The following is an 18,132-nucleotide window of genomic DNA, read 5'->3' on the forward strand; positions in this document are numbered from 1 at the left end:
ATTAAGCCTAGGTCTTTATGGTTCCTTGTACAGTGTTTTCTCTGATATAGCTGTCATATATTAGGATTCTGGCTTCATAGCTAGCGCCCTTTTGACAGGTCAAGACGAGGAAGCATGCTTTGTGTACCAGTTACTGGGTGATGGAAGCTACCTCAAAGAGGATAATTTGGTGTCTACATCCTGGTTATACCTGGTGGACTAAGGCCTGCTGTACAAATAAGATAAGGAACCTCTTCAATATATGTAGTTTAATACTGTAGTTTGATTGGCTGCATATATATAAATTTAATATAAACCCCCCTAATGTGTAGAGGATCGATTTGTGAGATTATTGCAGAAATACAGTCCACTTATCTTCATACAAATTGCTATCAAAGTATACAAATTAACGTAAATATAAATTCTATATAAATTCATATAAATTAAATAAATATAAATCTCACAGGTCGGTTCCCACATTATTTGGTCATCTTCGAACCGGATGACAGATTATTGGTCCTATAAACCCACATTATTGGTCATCTGCGAGTCGGATGACAGATTATTTGGTCATCTTAGTACCGGATGAACCAGTTAACCAGTGGATTCATTAAATATACTAGTGCAGTGTGATTTAAACAAAGCCAGTCAAAGACGGCGGCGTTGCCTCGAACGAGTTCACGAGCCCCACTCAGTTCAGTTCAGCCTTATGAGCGGTTTCATGCACACCCACAGATTTGGTGGCGTGTTATTCTGTGAATTGACAGCGCTAATATTGAAGCCAGCCAAATTAGTGGCTGTGTCTTCGCGAGATTGTTCACGGATTTCGTGGTGTTAAATTTCGCAAGAGATTATCTACGAATTTTGTGGACTTTATTTCGCGAGGTCACTAATAATATTTAATACTTCTTGATAATATTAGAAGTTTTATAGAGGCAATTAAGAGGCTATTATCAATAATTGTGTATATTATTTCTCCAAAATAGAGAATTATTTAATATATATTGCACTAGTGTTCACAATATAATATTTACTAATTGCCAACCCACAACAGGGTAGGATATTACCATTGACTAGTTGAACTATTTATTGTTCATCCTAGTCCCATTACCATAGTCTAGTTGTACTATATTGGACAACCTAGCACCATTAATGAATGGTGCAGACCCTATTTTGGGTGTAAATTTTATCAACTCGAGTTGAGTTGTGTATATATAATAATTTACTTATGATCATTACATCTTTGAGTGATTAATTAGTGTCTATACCATCCTAGGGTGATATAGAAGAGCTAACCTAAAGGTACTTCCATGACACTGGTTTATCACTCAAATCATTAGTGTGTATGATTGTATATATATATAATGTGTATTAATTTTAAGTGCTAACCTCTAGTAGAGGTAGGATTACAGCCTAGTGAGTGCAGAAATTTTACCCTAGGCTACCATCAGTGCTTGTTCAGTATTATGAGCGACCCAAGTACAAGTCCCGCAAGGCTTCACCAACTAGCCAGTATGGATAATGCAGGGAGAATGAAAAGAACCCTTGCAGGTCTTAAAGGCCACTTAACAAGACAGATCAAGAAATGTGAAGATTTGTCACAACAATCTCAAGTTGATTATGCTGACCTGGAAAGCTATTATCAAGCAGCTGCAGGTAAATTTGAGCAAATCAAATGCCAAATAGCTCTCCTTGTGGGGACAGACTATTGCCATCGATTCATCGGTAGCCCTACTAAATATCAGGGCATAACCATGTTAAACTCTGCAGGAGGTAAATTACTCTCAGGCCCAGTATCAAGCCTGAGGAGACCTATGCCTGCAGATAAACAATACCAGTAGAAATCTAAATTTGTCAGCTGATTATATTTCTCCAGTAGCATTATACTAAGGAGATTACAGCTGACTATACCAACAGAGGTTGATGTTAGTATCATCATTTAAAGCTGAAGATGAGTTCATGGGGCCTCAGTGGCAAATCAGTGAACAGTAGCCTAAAACAGCTACAAGTCACTGCGACCAATGTCACTGAACCCACTGCAGTCTCAGAACAATTCTTTACTTTAATGATGAGCTATTCAATCTTCTGAATCAATTAACTAAATTAAACCCCAATAAATCTGATGAGTGATTTGATACATTTATTATTTAATCAAGATGTATTCCATGGGCCTCAGTGTTTATATATCAGTGACCAGTTACCTGAACAAACTTCAAGTTATATCTAATGTCACTGATCTCACTGCAGTCCCTGAATCATACTTGACTGTAGTACTTGATCACATCCAGTCTTCTGGGTTAAATAATATGTAATTAGGCTTGAATTTTAGCCTTTCAAGAGTTAACAGGGAAATGAAATCGCATTAGACTTCTAACCCCTGCAACTCTAGTACGGGACATCTGTCCTGTACGAACAGATGCACAAATGTGTGATTACTAACTACTAACATCAAATTAATCTAATAATTCGAAGGAGGAGTATCGGTGTTCGTCTGTTCTAAATAAACAAAAATTTTTAATTTTGGCACTCAAGAATCTAATTTTTTACACTTTTAATGTTCCTCCCGGACTGGCCAACCACTTGTTATAAATAATATTGTGTGGGGCTTCTATGGGGGTACTGGTACAATTAAGGGGTAAGGGTAGTTAGAAGACAGAGTATCAAATATGGGAGAGCTAAAAGGCCCGGCCCCCAAAATAAACTATCCACAGTAGTAATAACTTGCTACTAGACCATATATGTTAGTCTAAGGGTTGATCAATGCGCTCCCACACAGGAAGAAGGGATACTCTGTAATTCATGTACTTATTTATTAACCCCTTAACAACCCCCCCATATACACTCACACCAATAACAATAATAATAATAACTTTACCACACTATCTTACGTTAAAAGCCTTGGTCCACGTAGGCAGGATACAAGGTTTACACTAAGAACAAGCTAGGGTAAAGTACTACTGGATAAGCACTGAAGCTGGATGCAGCTTAGGGTAGGGAAACCACGTGGGACCCTAATACAAAACACAACACTTAGGGGTACCCAAAACACTGGCAAATACTACCCCCAGGTCTCACCAATCGTTACTACCAGAGTAGGTACACTTAATAATGCCCCGTACTTAACTTAAGGGTACAGGAACTTCAGGTAAGGGAAATAAGTAAGAGGAGAAGGGAGAAGAGTAGGGGTGCAGCCACAGAGTAGGTCTCGTCCGCACGAACGCCAGCCAGAGAAGGAGGCTCCTAGCGACCAGCTAGCCTCCCTCATGTCTTGGTGCCGGAAGGAGCCTAATTGATCGTGCAGCTAAGCACATTAAAGATCTTCCCCTATGCAACGTATTGTTACTTTACAAATGATTAGAAAGTATTAGTAAGCAAAGTTGGTGCCTATGTTATTATTTAATAATCAACCCCCAGCTCAGTCTTTAAATGCTCTTTGAGAAACAATAATAGTCTTACGTCTGGCAGGGAAGATACAAACAATTGCCGTTCGTGATGCACTCAACTGTACTATCAGAAAGTTTAATAGCTCAAGTTTTGACCTCTGGTTTCCACTGGAGAACCCAGGGTCGTAACATCAGGGAACGGTATTTAACACATTAACACATTTAAAAAAAAATCCCAAGATTTTATTTCCTGCGCACAGATGGGGTGTAATATTTGGAGGCCGAGCAGCACAGTGGTTAATCCGCATAATACATACAGTACATATACGATGGGAGTAACTGTAATGAAATCGCGCAATACATACATATGCAGTTTCTGTTCAATATGCAACCCCTGTTCTGAAACTCTTCTTGGACAAATGTAATTTGTCCTTGATAGTCCTTGCCCTTTTGGCCAAGGACTGTCTAGAAGGTAACGATCTCCCAACCAAGAAAGCAAATACTCCCATTGCAGAATTTGAAATAGTAGACAGGGTACTATACCACATTATGGAGACCCCAACTATATCAGTATATCAACTATTTATCCCCGACGCCCTAAGAAATGCGGCGTTAAAACTGGTCCACTCTTCCAAGATTGCAGGTCATCCCAGGACTTACAAATCATTCATGCGGGCTAAACAATCATTTTATTTCCCGGGCTTGCTGTCTTATACGGCAACATTTGTAAGAGAATGTGAACCCTGTCAACGGCATAAGGGGAGTACGCAGGTGCATGCTTCCCTCCAACCCTTCCACGAAATTCATGAACCACTAGCTAGGCCAGTGAAGAGCAGGGGTGCCATAGGCACAATCAGAGAACACTGTATAAACATCAGAGGTCCACGGTTCTTTAACACCCTCCCAGCGAGCATCAGAAATATTGCCAGAACAACCGTGGACATCTTCAAGAGGAAACTAGACTGTTTCCTGCGAGGAGTACCGGACCAACCGGGCTGTGGTGGGTATGTGGGCCTACGGGCCGCTCCAAGCAACAGCCTGGTGGACCAAACTCTCAAGTCGAGCCTGGCCTCGGGCCGGGCTTGGGGAGTAGAAGAACTGACAGAACCCCATCAACCAGGTATTAAGGTAAGTAATAGGGTTGGGGCTGACCTAATTGACCTACACAATAGTTATACTGGGCATAGGTATGTGTTAGTGTTAGTGGATCATTTGTCAAGGTTCACGACCCTTATCTCGTTGGAGAGGAAAGAGCCAGAGACAGTGGCAGAAGCATTCCTCCATAAATTTGTTTGTATATTTGGCCCCGGAAAACCCTGGTTACAGGTCGAGGATCTGAAATTCTAAACTAATTATTTGCTAAGGTATGTACCTTGGTGCAGACCAACTCAGCCTTAACAGCTGCATTCCATCCCCAGGCCAACGGAATGGTTGAACGTATGAATCGTCCAATCAAGGATACCCTGGCCATTCTATGTAGTTCTGATCCCTTGGGGTGGGTGTCAAGTTTACCATATGTCCAAATGGCTATCAATACAGCTGTTCACAAAAGCATTAACACCCAACCGATGTTCTTGTTTACCGGATATTCCTGTAATTTCACGTCGTGCTTGATAAATAATCACCAGGTTCATTATGGGGAAGATTACCCCTCTTCAGTGGTGCAGAAGATGCATGGTGCCTGGAGAGCGGCCGCTGAAGCCTCCAGGCAGGCCCAAGTGAAGTATGCTTACTACTATGACAGAGAGGTCAAGCCAATGAAAATACAGGAAGGCTCCATTGTGTTATTGTTGTCTGAAAATAACCAATGGGGCCAGAGTAGAGCCTTGCAGGATAGGTGGAAGGGACCATACAGAGTGATTCGAAAGACTGGCCCCGTAAATGTCTTAATCAAACACATTTATAATAGGGAGCAGAAATTGATCCATGGTAATAAATTAAAAATATTCCACCCCAAAGAAGAATTACACTTGCCCCATGCAGAGCTAGACAATCAGGATACCAATGAGGCCACAGAAGAGGAAAGTGACCCCCTGTTAGAGTTGCTGAGTGGACATGTTAGACCTACCCATGCAATGCAGACCAGATCGAAAACTAGACTCGATCCACCCTAGGTGACCAGTCTCTACTATCCAAATGTATTTTTGTATATTATGTTTAGCTAGTTAGGTAAGGCACCGCTACAACTCTATGCACTTGTCGTTGTTGGTCTGTCTGTTTTGTAAATCCCTTCAGGGATGATTTTATGAGTTGTGACCATGGAGACCCCACTTATGTTTGTCTTGACCCTCAACAGACTGTTGGCACCTGTCTCTGGACACTCAAAAAAGGTGACACCCCTAGGGTCAACACTTGCATCAGAGGAGCTTCAGCATATTTCAACAATCCTAAGTATTGTAGTACAGGTTGATGATAATGTGTGGTGTCCTAGAGAACATAAAGGTATAGTGTTTTTGAAAAATAGACGAGATAACAGGAATGTGCCAAGGGAAGTGAAAAATCAGATGAGAAAAAGTTGCCCTAGTGTTTCCAGTGCAGAGAAGAACATTCAAGATGGCCGCCAGCAAGAGGAAAAACAAAACAGAGCTTGATTTTGCGGGATTCAATGAAGAAAGCATTGATATAAACAGTCTACATAACAAGTTGGTAAAATTAGATACTATAGTGAACTCTTACGTAGAAATAATTAGTAAATTGACAGAAAGTAATGACCATTTGAATAGCAAAGTTTTATGTCTTAAGGGTTTAGTCAAAGACTTGTGCAAGGATAAAAATCAATTGGAAACAAATTGCAAAGCCATGGAAGAAGAAAATAAACTCTTAAAAATAGCTTTGGAAGAAGTTAAAGTAAATTTAAACATAAATGACTACAATAGGTTAGGTAAGGAAATTCAACAGGAGAAACAGCTTTTGTCAGCACAGATGGAGGAAGTTACGCAGGGAATAGAACAGTGCAAGAAAGATATGCAACTCACCTATGCACAAGTGGCCAAGGAGAAGGAAAGAATTGAAGAAGCAGTAAAGGAAGCCAAACACTGCAGCAACCAAGATAAAACAAACATTCGGCTGGAAGTAAGAAAGAAATTGGCATCTAACCCGAAGTTGGTGCAAAACACAGTTGATCGGAGTAAGTCCCTGATAATTTTTGGTTGCAAAGAAAAGAAGATAACATCTAGGTCAGAAAGAGCTGTAGAAGAAGCGAAAGTAGTTGATAAAATAGTTGACCTCGTGGAAGGTCTTACTACCATAGAGAATGTGTGCGACTACAGGAGAATAGGCAGGTATGTAAAAGGGAAAGATCGACCTTTGAGGATCACCCTAAATGGTGCCAGACAGATGGAAGAAGTACTAAATAATGCTAGAAAATTACAAAGTGATGAGGAAGGGAAAGTATGGTCGTTAAGACGAGATCTTTCAAAAGAGGACAGAGAGAAGCTGAAACTGAACCTCGCCGAGGCAAATCGTTTAAATGAGAGCAGGAATGAAGAAGAAATAAATTCTTTTTTCTACAAAGTGATAGGGATAGGCAGACCAGTAAAGTGGTACATAAAGGTAAACCAACAAAATCAATAGAGAGAGGGGGGACAAGTTCCTGAAGATTGCATACACCAACATAGATGGAGTAAGATCAAAGATACTGGAGTTAAGTGATATAATACAGCTGCAGACACCAGACATTGTTGCACTCACGGAGACCAAACTTGAAGATGCTATTTTAAATGAGGTCATATTCCCAAGGGGCTACTCAATTTGGAGACGGTACAGAAAAATCAGGAAAGACGGTGGCGTTGCTCTGCTGGTGAAAGAACACCTAAAGGTGAACGAAATAATGACTGCCAATCCACAAGAAGTTGACATAATAGCACTAGAGATCTGCCATGAGGATGATAAACTAATGATCATAAATGCATATAGTCCACTGCCAAGCAGCACATGGTCAAAGGAGGAGCTAGATAGTAAACGAGAAGGTCTTATAACAATAATGAGAGAGATTATAGCGAGAACGGATAATGATAGATCACGACTGTTGATAGTCGGTGACTTCAACTTGAAATCCATAGACTAGGAAGCATATGAAGCTAAAACAGAAGATTTTTGTACCTGTAGATTTGTAGACCTCATCCTGGAAACATTCTTGTATCAACATGTTAAACAAGCTACGAGGATGAGGGAAGGGGACGTTCCCTCCATGCTAGATTTGATATTTACCAGGAAGGAGGAAGAGATATTTGATATTCAGTACCTTCCTCCCTTGGGTAAAAGTGACCATGTCTTTTTGGGAATAAAATATGCAATGCGTTATAATCTGGAAGAAAATAAGGAGGTTGAAGCAGTTGAAAAACCAGACTTCAGGAGAGGACATTATGGCGACCTCAGAATTTTTTTTAGTGAGTATAATTGGACAGACTTGATGCTAGGCAAGGAAGTGAATGAGATGTATGTCAAGTTTTGTGAAATATATAAAAATAAAAAATAAAATAAAATGTTTATTTAGGTAAGGTACATACATACAATAAATTTTTACAAAGATTGGTTGACTTATAGGTAGAGCTAGTACATACAATGCCTAAAGCCACTATTATGCAAAGCGTTTCGGGCATGATAAACTTAAATGACAAGCTTAATGCTAATTGAGCATAATGAGTAGAATGAAAACAAGAAATGAAAACATAGATGAAAAAGCAGAACAAATACAATTATGTCGACAAACAGCGCTCTTTAAAAAAAAAAAAAAAAAAAAAAAAAACAGACATTGGTTGACAATAGAAGGGTAAGGTAGGTTACAGGGAATTTATTAGGTATAGCTTCGTTTTTAACTTAAAAAAATGATAAAATGAAAATGATATATGATAAAGGCACAAATTTTTTTATACCAAAACAGAGATGCAGAACTAGGAAACAGGATTGGTTCAATAGAAATTGCGAGAGGGCCAGAGATCAAAAGACACAAAAATGGAATCAATACAGGAAGAGGCCAAACCCCCAAACATACCAGCGATACAAAGATGCAAGAAACAACTACACGGCAGTGAGGAGAGAGGCAGAAAGAAATTTTGAAAAAGGGATTGCAGACAAATGTAAAACAGAACCAGGTCTATTCTATAAATTCATAAACAACAAATTGCAGGTAAAGGATAATATTCAGAGGTTGAAAATGGGAAATAGATTCACGGAAAATGAAAAGGAAATGTGTGAAACACTAAACGAAAAGTTCCAAAGTGTGTTTGTACAAGATGAAATCTTTAGGGGAACCAGACAATAAGAATTCCAGAGAACAACATAGAGCACATAGAGGTGTCTAGAGACGAAGTGGAAAAAATGCTCAAGGAGCTAAATAAGAACAAAGCAGTTGGTCCAGATGGAGTTTCAACATGGGTTCTGAGAGAATGTGCACCTGAGTTCAGCATTCCACTTTAACTGATTTTTCAGGCATCCCTGTTTACAGGAGTTGTAGCTGATGTGTGGAAAAAGGCTAACATAGTTTCAGAACAACAAAAGTGGAAACAGGAAAGACCCCCTTAATTATAGACCTGTATCATTGACAAGTGTAATAGTCAAAATATTGGAAAAAATAATTAAAACTAAATGGGTAGAACACCTGGAAGAAAACGATATAATATCAGACAGACAGTATGGTTTTCGATCTGGAAGATCCTGTGTAACGAACTTACTCAATTTTTATGATCGAGCCACAGAGATTTTACAGGAAAGAGATGGTTGGGTTTACTGCATCTATCTGGACCTAAAAAAGGCTTTCGACAGAGTTCCACATAAGAGGTTGTTCTGGAAACTGGAACATATTGGAGGAGTGACAGCTAAGCTACTAACATGGATGAAAAATTTCCTAACTGACAGAAAAATGAGGGCCGTAATCAGAGGCAAGGTATCGGATTGGAGGAATGTCATGAGTGGAGTACCACAAGGTTCAGTTCTCGCACTGGTAATGTTCATTGTCTACATAAACGATCTACCAGTGGGAATACAGAATTATATGAACATGTTTGCTGATGATGCTAAGATAATAGGGAAGATAAGAAACCTAGATGATTGTCATGCCCTTCAAGAAGACCTGGACAAAATAAGTATATGGAGCAACACTTGGCAAATGGAATTTAATGTGAATAAATGCTATGTTATGGAATGTGGAATAGGAGAACATAGTCCTCACACAACCTATAAATTATGTGAGAAATCTTTAAAGAATTCTGGCAAAGAAAGGGATCCAGGGTGGTTCTAGATAAAAAACTCACCTGAGGACCACATTAAGAAGATTGTGTGAGGAGCCTATGCTACACTTTCTAACTTCAGAATTGCTTTTAAATACATGGATGGAGAAATACTAAAGAAATTGTTCACAACTTTTATTAGACCAAAGCTGGAATATGCAGCGGTTGTATGGTGCCCATATCTAAAGAAGCACATCAACAAACTGGAAAAGGTGCAAAGACATGCTACTAAGCGGCTCCCAGAACTGAAGGACAAGAGCTACGAGGAGAGGTTAGAGGCATTAAATATGCAAAAACTAGAAGATAGAAGAAAAAGAGGCGATATGATCACTACGTTCAAAATAGTAACAGAAATCGATAAAATTGATAGGGAAGAATTCCTGAGACCCGGAACTTCAAGAAGAGGTCATAGATTTAAACTAACGAAACAAAGCTGCTGGAGAAATATACGAAAATTCACTTTTGTAAACAGAGTGGTAGATGGTTTGAACAAGTTCAGTGAGAAGGTGGTGGAGGCCAAAACAGTCAGTAATTTCAAAGCATTATATAACAAAGAGTGCTGGGGAGACGGGACACCACGAGCGTAGCTCTCATCCTGTAACTACACTTAGGTAATTACATCATAGTGTGGAGGGCCTGCAACCGACCAACATGCGGAACACCCAACGGATAGCCCCCGGACAGCCACACACTGTTCTGTTCGGACAGAACAGACCACGGAGGGAGGTGGAGGAGAGGTAGGGCTAGTCTTTGTAATAAGATGAACATACACCAAGAAGAGGAAGCCAGTAAGAAGCAGAAGAACGAAGAGGAAAGAAATGAGGAATAATGGTCCTGCACCTCAATGAAACTGAAAGAAAAGGTACAGGGTAAAGTACGGCCTTTAGTTTTAAAGTTACCATGGAATACTGGGTGTCACGTACCCAGGAGTCTCCCTCTTGAGTTCCCTTATGGTTGTCAAGTGACCATCATAGTCGTTAGTGTGTCTCGACTTGGGTTTTCCCTTGTAGACCACGGGTACAGTCAAATCAAGGAGATATGTGTCAACAGTGTGGCATCTTGTTGTGACAGTATGTCACCTGAGTGACAGCCAGGTTTTGGCTCAAGTTACTCAAACTAACAGATGTCAGTAACCTAAGGTACGATCCAGAAGGGTTCTACCAGTTGCAGCCACGTCTACGCCTGCAATCCAAGAGCTTAAGTCTACAGCATGCATACCTCCCTCATATTCCCCTCCGTTGGTCTGGTGAGTCTTGACAGGTCAAGCGGGACAGTTCTGGAAGTTACCCAGAAGGTGTGATGCTAGTTGTAAGTTGCAGTGCCTCCTACTGTGTCGAACAAGTAGAGCAATCACCACTTGTGTCTTTAGTTAAAGGATACATTGTTTGTTTCATTTAACTAGCTAGTAGCCCCACTTGAATGGTTACATTTTGTCTGAAGTACTAAGAAAAATTTACGTAAATTCTTCAAATTTACATGAATTTTTCTTTTCTCCCTGTCCCCCCAGGAAGGGAAATTATGTAAGAGAGAGAGACCCTTGTGTAGGGAGAAATAGCAGTGTTAAATGTTGAAAACCAGTCTGGTACTTTTACTCCTGCAGATATACAGAGCATCATCTTAGCAGGTAATCTCCTAAAAACCAATGTAACAAAACTAATAAAACATTTAAAAAACAGATTCAATGCAAGAAAATATAGAGAAACAACAGTGTTAAATGTAGAAAAACAGCTTGGAACCCGCCAAACACACACCGAAACTACGATGTTGGTACAACGTTCGAACAAGTTTTAACACCTAACCAGTTATACAACCAGTATAGCACGTTGTAACAACGTTCTAATACGTCACAAACACGTTAAGCCAAGATGTAACAACTTTATTACAAGTTGTAACAAGCGGAAAATAGAAACAGTTACGATTTGTGTTTCCAGGGAACATTTTAGGACATATAAATGAACTATTGGAAAATGTGTATGACATGTACAGGGATGAGACATTACTGGAACTGGGCAGGAAGCACATGGGTAAGGCCTCCTTCATTCACTTGGGAGAGGGAGGCAGTGAGGATAAGATCAATATCTTGGATAGTCTCCCACAAATACGATAAGTGCAGTAATATAGATGTTTATAGCGGTGCTTCCCTTCTTGTATAAGTTAGAGATAGGAATTTGTAGAAATAAGGATTTTAGAACCCTGTGTGTAGGGCGAGTAGTGTGTTGTTAATTCAGATACCTGTGTTCAGCTGTGTGTCATATGGGGTTATCCACATTTACTGTGTACATCCATCTGTGTATTGTGGTCAGAGTAGTGTATTGTTAAAACCCATGACCTTTGTAGTGACCCAAGAGGAGTGGAAGGGAGAAATGACCTTAAGTCCCAGTTTGTAGAGGCCTATTCCGTTGTGTAGTCCCTTGAGCCAGTGGTCTCCTGAGGTGTGTATTGGTGGAAAGGAATCTTCCTTCCCCTTTTGTCTGTATCAATCCTGTGATGTATCCAAATAGCCCTTCCCCCCCCCCCCCCTGTTCTAATCAGTGTGAGGAAATCGGGTATTTAAAAAAAAAACGCTTTTGTAAAATTGTACCCCAAGGCGTATTTCTTGTCCCATGCAGTTAGAACTGGTGATTATTGCTATATAGATCCCTGCACTTCCATTATTTATAAGAAAGTGAGAGCGGGTGTTGTTAGCGATACTCTAGGGTACGGCTTTCCATCCCGTACCTTACACCACCAAGAACTGACATGTTTAAAAGTGATTAAAACTAGAGACCCCCGTAGAGAGTATATCTTTGCCTGCTTCAGAGTCAAAGGTAGCGAGGCTGTCCAGACTGTGGGAGCAGTATACAGAATTCCTAACACGGATGTGTCTGAATTCAACTCTAACTTTAGAAATCTAATCCTAGAGAACAGACTGAACAAAAACCATTTAATAATTTCTGGGGATTTTAATATTGACCTCTGTGAGCCTGATAACCCTCCTGCTGCTAGTTTCCTCAACTGTGTGAATTCCTGCTTCCTCATACCCTTAATCACTAGACCTACTAGAATCATTAATAGTACTGCCAAAGCTCTTGATCACATCTGGACCAACATAACCTCTCCGCTTACTTCAAGGATAATCACTGAAAGAACCACTGACCATTACCCCACGTTTCTCCTAACCAACGTTAACAAACCACCTCTAGATACAAGGAAGATAAACTTTGGGCAGCATAATGAAACTTCTATAGGCAATTTTATTGCTGCTGCTGCTGCTAATATCAACTGAGAGACTGAATTAGGTAACATAGAGAACATCAACCTAGGAGTACAAACACTTCTTCAGAAAACTCTCTGCCTTTATAACTCCCACTGTCCTATGCTAACTAAACAACTCACAACTAAAAGGCTAAACAATCCATAGCTTACAAAGGGGATACTTAAATATATTAATAAAAAACATAACCTTGAGAAGAAGTATAGTAATCGTCTCCAAAGAATTTTCAAAGATTTACTTATCAACGCTGTCAAAAATAATTAGGAGAGCCAAAACAAAATACTATGAAAATAAATTCACCTAAATTAAGGGCAACATTAAGAAAACATGGAGCACTATTTCCCAAATATTGGGATAAAAAAATTTTTTGATTAATAAACAAATACTTCTATCCAATGACGATGGTGTGCTTTCAGCCTCTGACACTGCTATTGAATTCAATAGATTCTTCTCCTCCATTAGAACATCCCTTGCTCATGATATTCCATCCTCACTCACTAATATTAAAGACTACCTTACAGGTAACTATCCAGAGTCCCTGTGCCTAACTCCTGCTAACTCCTCTGATGTTAATGAAGTAATCCTTTCCCTTAAAACTAAGTCAAGCGCCCTTGATGAGATACCATCTCTGATTTACAAAAAAGCCTCCAGTTTTCTAGCTGCTGCCATTGCATTGCTCTTCAACAAATCACTTGAACTACAAACCTTCCCGGATACTCTAAAAAAGTGAGAGTAACCCCAGTCCATAAATGTGGTGATCTCACTGATGTCAACAATTACAGACCTATATCAATTCTACCAACCTTGTCAAAAATATTTGAAAAGTTAGTCTGCAAGCAGCTTTACTCTTATCTAGCCAAGCACAATATACTTAGCTCTTGCCAATATGGTTTCAAACCCAATAAAAGCACTAACGATGCACTGATTAGTATGATTAACTTGATACATACAGCTCTAGACAAAAATGAGTTCCCTGTTGGGTTATTTGTGGACCTACGAGAGGTTTTTGACACTGTCAACCATCAAAACCTTCTTCTTAAATTACAACATTATGGAGTCAGAGGACACTCCCTGCAGTACATTAAGTCTTACCTTACTGACAGGCTTCAGTATGTTACTGTGAATAATTCAATTTCTCCCACACTACCCATAAACATTGGTGTTCCCCAGGGCAGCATACTTGGCCATCTCCTCTTTCTCATCTACATTAATGACATTCCAAACGCCTCACGACACCTCAAACCAGTCTTATTTGCTGATGCCACAACCTTCATTTACTCCAGTCCTGACCCCCTTGCTCTAAATGTCACAGTAAATACTGAGCTAAATAAAGTCCATCTTTGGCTAACTGCTAACAAACTCACCCATAACATTGACAAAACTTTCTATATTTTGTTTGGTAATAAATCCTCAAATGAAATTAATCTAAGAATAAAAAATATCCAAATTACTAACAAAGTTGATGGTAAATTCCTTGGTATCCTCATCGATAACAAGCTGAATTTCCAGGGACACATTCTAAATATAGCAAAAAAAGTTTCTAAAACTGTTGGCATTCTTTCTAAGATCAGATATTATGTACCTCGCCCTGCCCTGGTGACGCTCTATTACTCTCTCGTCTATCCTTATCTCAACTATGGTATTTGTGCTTGGGGTTCTACTACCCAAAATCATTTATGTCCTCTAATTACTCAACGCAAAGCTGCTATTAGGACAATATCCAACTCTGGCCCCAGACATCACTCGGTACCCCTACTCAAATCTTTGAATATGTTAGATATTAAGTCACTGCACATCCTCTCATGTGTATTCTATATATTTAAAATTCTGAACTGTAATGTCAATCATGACCGTAAAAGCTTCTTAGAAGGTTGTAACAAAATTCATGGGCACCACACAAGAAACAAATACCTATTTGATATTCCAAGAGTATGACTTAATCAAACTAGAAATGCTATACAAATCAAAGGACCCATAATGTAGAATGACCTTCCAATCAAGTCAAAGACTGTACCTCTCTCAACCAGTTTAAGATAAAAACTAAAAACTACCTAATAAACTCCATGTAACATACCTTACCCTTAAATGTCAACCCATGTCTTATTATTGTAATCAATGCTTTTTGTTGATCAACTTGTATAATTGCTATTCTCTGCCTTTCCCCCCCCCCCTTTCAACGCAATTTATACTTTAAGCTAAATTACTATTAAGTTTTAGTTTAAGTGTTTTTTTCCTCACCTTGCCCGAAACGCTATGCGTACTAGTGGCTTTAGGTATTGTATGTACTACCTCTATCTTTAAATCCATCATTATGTATGTAACTCAATGGTGCACCCTGTCAGAGTAAATGAGACAAATGTATGTGAATGCATGTGTGTATATATGTATGTATATGCGTGTGTGTATGTATATGTATGGGTATAAAGTATATATGGAAGCTGATCAGAATTACATTTCACCTTTGTGAATGTACATTAATGACACTATGTAAAAGACACATCAAACACTTTATGTAGGGCATACGTAAATCTGTGTATCTATGTATTTACGTATGTAGGTTAGCATGGCATTTTAAAAGCACCGAATCACCTTCTGTGGTTGAGTGTTCAATAAATCCTTGAACACTTCTCTAACCCTATTTAACACTTCTCTAACCCTGTTTAACACTTCTCTAACCCTGTCCATGGAGGACAGAAGAAAATGTATATATGCTGGTTAGCATTGTAAATGTGTGGCCACGTCTGTGATAGAAAATAATAATAATTAAAAAAATGGATGTACCTTTACCTGAATAAAGAATCTGAATCTGATGGCGAGTGTATTATTGACATCAACATGATAGCCCACACATACTAATAGTAAAACAAGAATAAAATTGTCCTTACCATCATTAATGGGTAGAAGTTGTGTTTGCGTCGGCGTCCTTGGTAGCCGAGAAGACTGGAAGCAGTATTACCTATTAGGGGAAAAAGACAACAAATTTAAGGTTTCTATGACTAAATTTTTCCCACCAAAACATAATAAAAGTTTAGAAAAATTAAATACTGCAAAAAATTTGGTATTGTGCTTTGACCAGACGTTAGGAGGGTGAGCAAGTTTAAAGAGAGCGGGTAGGAGTAAGGAGGGTGGGCAGGAGTAAGGAGGGTGGGCAGGAGTAAGGAGGGTGGGTAGGAGTAAGGAGGGTGGGCAGGAGTAAGGAGGGTGGGCAGGAGTAAGGAGGGTGGGCAGGAGTAAGGATGGCGGGAATGAGTAAGGAGGGTGGGCACGAGTAAGGATGGCGGAAAGGAGTAAGGAGGGTGGGCAGGAGTAAGGAGGGTGGGCAGGAGTAAGGAGGGTAGACAGGAGTAAGGAGGGTGGGCAGGAGTAAGGAGGGTGGGCAGGAGTAAGGATGGCGGAAAGGAGTAAGGAGGGTGGGCAGGAGTAAGGAGGGTGGGCAGGAGTAAGGAGGGTGGGCAGGGGTAAGGAGGGTGGGCAGGAGTAAGGAGGGTGGGCAGGAGTAAGGAGGGTGGGCAGGAGTAAGGAGGGTAGACAGGAGTAAGGAGAGTAGGCAGGAGCAAGGAGGGTGGGCAGGAGTAAGGAGGGTGGGCAGGAGTAAGGAGGGTGGGCAGGAGTAAGGAGGGTAGGCAGGAGTAAGGAGGGTAGACAGGAGTAAGGAGGGTGGGCAGGAGTAAGGAGGGTGGGCAGGAGTAAGGAGGGTGGGCAGGAGTAAGGAGGGTGGGCAGGAGTAAGGAGGGTAGGCAGGAGTAAGGAGGGTGGGCAGGAGTAAGGAGGGTGGGCAGGAGTAAGGAGGGTGGGCAGGAGTAAGGAGGGTGGGCAGGAGTAAGGAGGGTGGGCAGGAGTAAGGAGGGTAGGCAGGAGTAAGGAGGGTGGGCAGGAGTAAGGAGGGTGGGCAGGAGTAAGGAGGGTGGGCAGGAGTAAGGAGGGTAGGCAGGAGTAAGGAGAGTAGGCAGGAGTAAGGAGGGTGGGCAGGAGTAAGGAGGGTGGGCAGGAGTAAGGAGGGTGGGCAGGAGTAAGGAGGGTAGGCAGGAGTAAGGAGGGTGGCCAGGAGTAAGGAGGGTGGGCAGGAGTAAGGAGGGTGGGCAGGAGTAAGGAGGGTGGGCAGGAGTAAGGAGGATGAGCAGGAGTAAGGAGGGTGGGCAGGAGTAAGGAGGGTGGGCAGGAGTAAGGAGGGTGGGCAGGAGTAAGGAGGGTGGGCAGGAGTAAAGAGGATGAGCAGGAGTAAGGAGGATGAGCAGGAGTAAGGAGGGTGGGCAGGAGTAAGGAGGGGTGGGCAGGAATGTGGAAGGGGGTATGGGCGGGTTCTCGGCTGCCTCCCCTCCCTCTCTGACAGCCTACTAATACAAACCATGTGCATTAACCCTTAGACCGCGCAATACATATATAGATGATTTGAGAGACAAAACCGGATCTGCGCAATACATTGATAGCTGTTTTAGTGTCTAGCACCTTAATTTAAATGCCCCGCGTAGGATAGGGGCAGCTATAGTGCAACCATGACCGATAGTTGACAGATGCCACCAGAAAAAAAATCGTGGCCAACATTCCTTGGTGTGAGAGCTTCAGTATTGTGTGAGTCACCAAGGCTGATGCACGCACCATGAGCGCACAGCACTGCTGTTCAGCTTGTGACCACAGCATCGCCTAAAAATGTCAAAATATATATGTTTATGCTATTATTTAGCAATGATTGTATTACAGAAGACCCCTGACTGTGATAAAACTGACCAGGATTCTGATAATAGCAGGACTGTGGTGATATTTATGATTGATATAATGGTGATATTTATGATTGGTGATATCTATGATATTTATGATTGATATTTATGATTTATGATATATATGATTGTGATGCAATTATTAGTCTCCTTGATATAATTTACGCAGCCCTTGACAAAAATGAGTTTCCAATTGGACTCTTCATTGACCTGAGAAAGGCCTTTGATACTGTTAATCACAATTACCTCTTACGTAAACTCCATCATTATGGAATTCGAGGCCATACACTGGACTATATCCAATCCTATCTTAGTGATAGACACCAATGTGTAGCCATCAATAATATAACCTCTCCCACTCTACCAATAACCGTTGGAGTGCCACAGGGCAGCATTTTGAGACCTCTCTTATTTCTTATTTACATCAATGATCTGCCTAATGTCTCTAACATTCTGAAACCTATTTTGTTTGCTGATGATACTACCCTCATCTACTCTAACCCCAACCCACATACACTAAATAATGTTGTTAATAATGAACTAAAAAAAAGTCCACTTATGGATGTTAACCAACA

The 18,132-nt window shown here is 40.6% G+C and overlaps 1 protein-coding gene across 1 annotated transcript in view; it reads right to left on the reverse strand.

Annotated features, from left to right (window-relative positions):
* Positions 1 to 18,132, reverse strand: part of LOC138372370 (tripartite motif-containing protein 59-like) — an 80,412-nt gene that overhangs the window by 33,363 nt on the left and 28,917 nt on the right. Inside the window, exon 2 of the mRNA XM_069337670.1 lies at positions 15,728 to 15,798. Within this exon, the coding sequence (XP_069193771.1) occupies positions 15,728 to 15,733 (6 nt within the window). The 5' untranslated portion in view covers positions 15,734 to 15,798. The remainder of the gene's footprint in view (positions 1 to 15,727; positions 15,799 to 18,132) is intronic.

Source organism: Procambarus clarkii, chromosome 38 (assembly GCF_040958095.1).
Source record: "Procambarus clarkii isolate CNS0578487 chromosome 38, FALCON_Pclarkii_2.0, whole genome shotgun sequence".
In the NCBI taxonomy this organism is placed as follows: domain Eukaryota; kingdom Metazoa; phylum Arthropoda; class Malacostraca; order Decapoda; family Cambaridae; genus Procambarus; species Procambarus clarkii.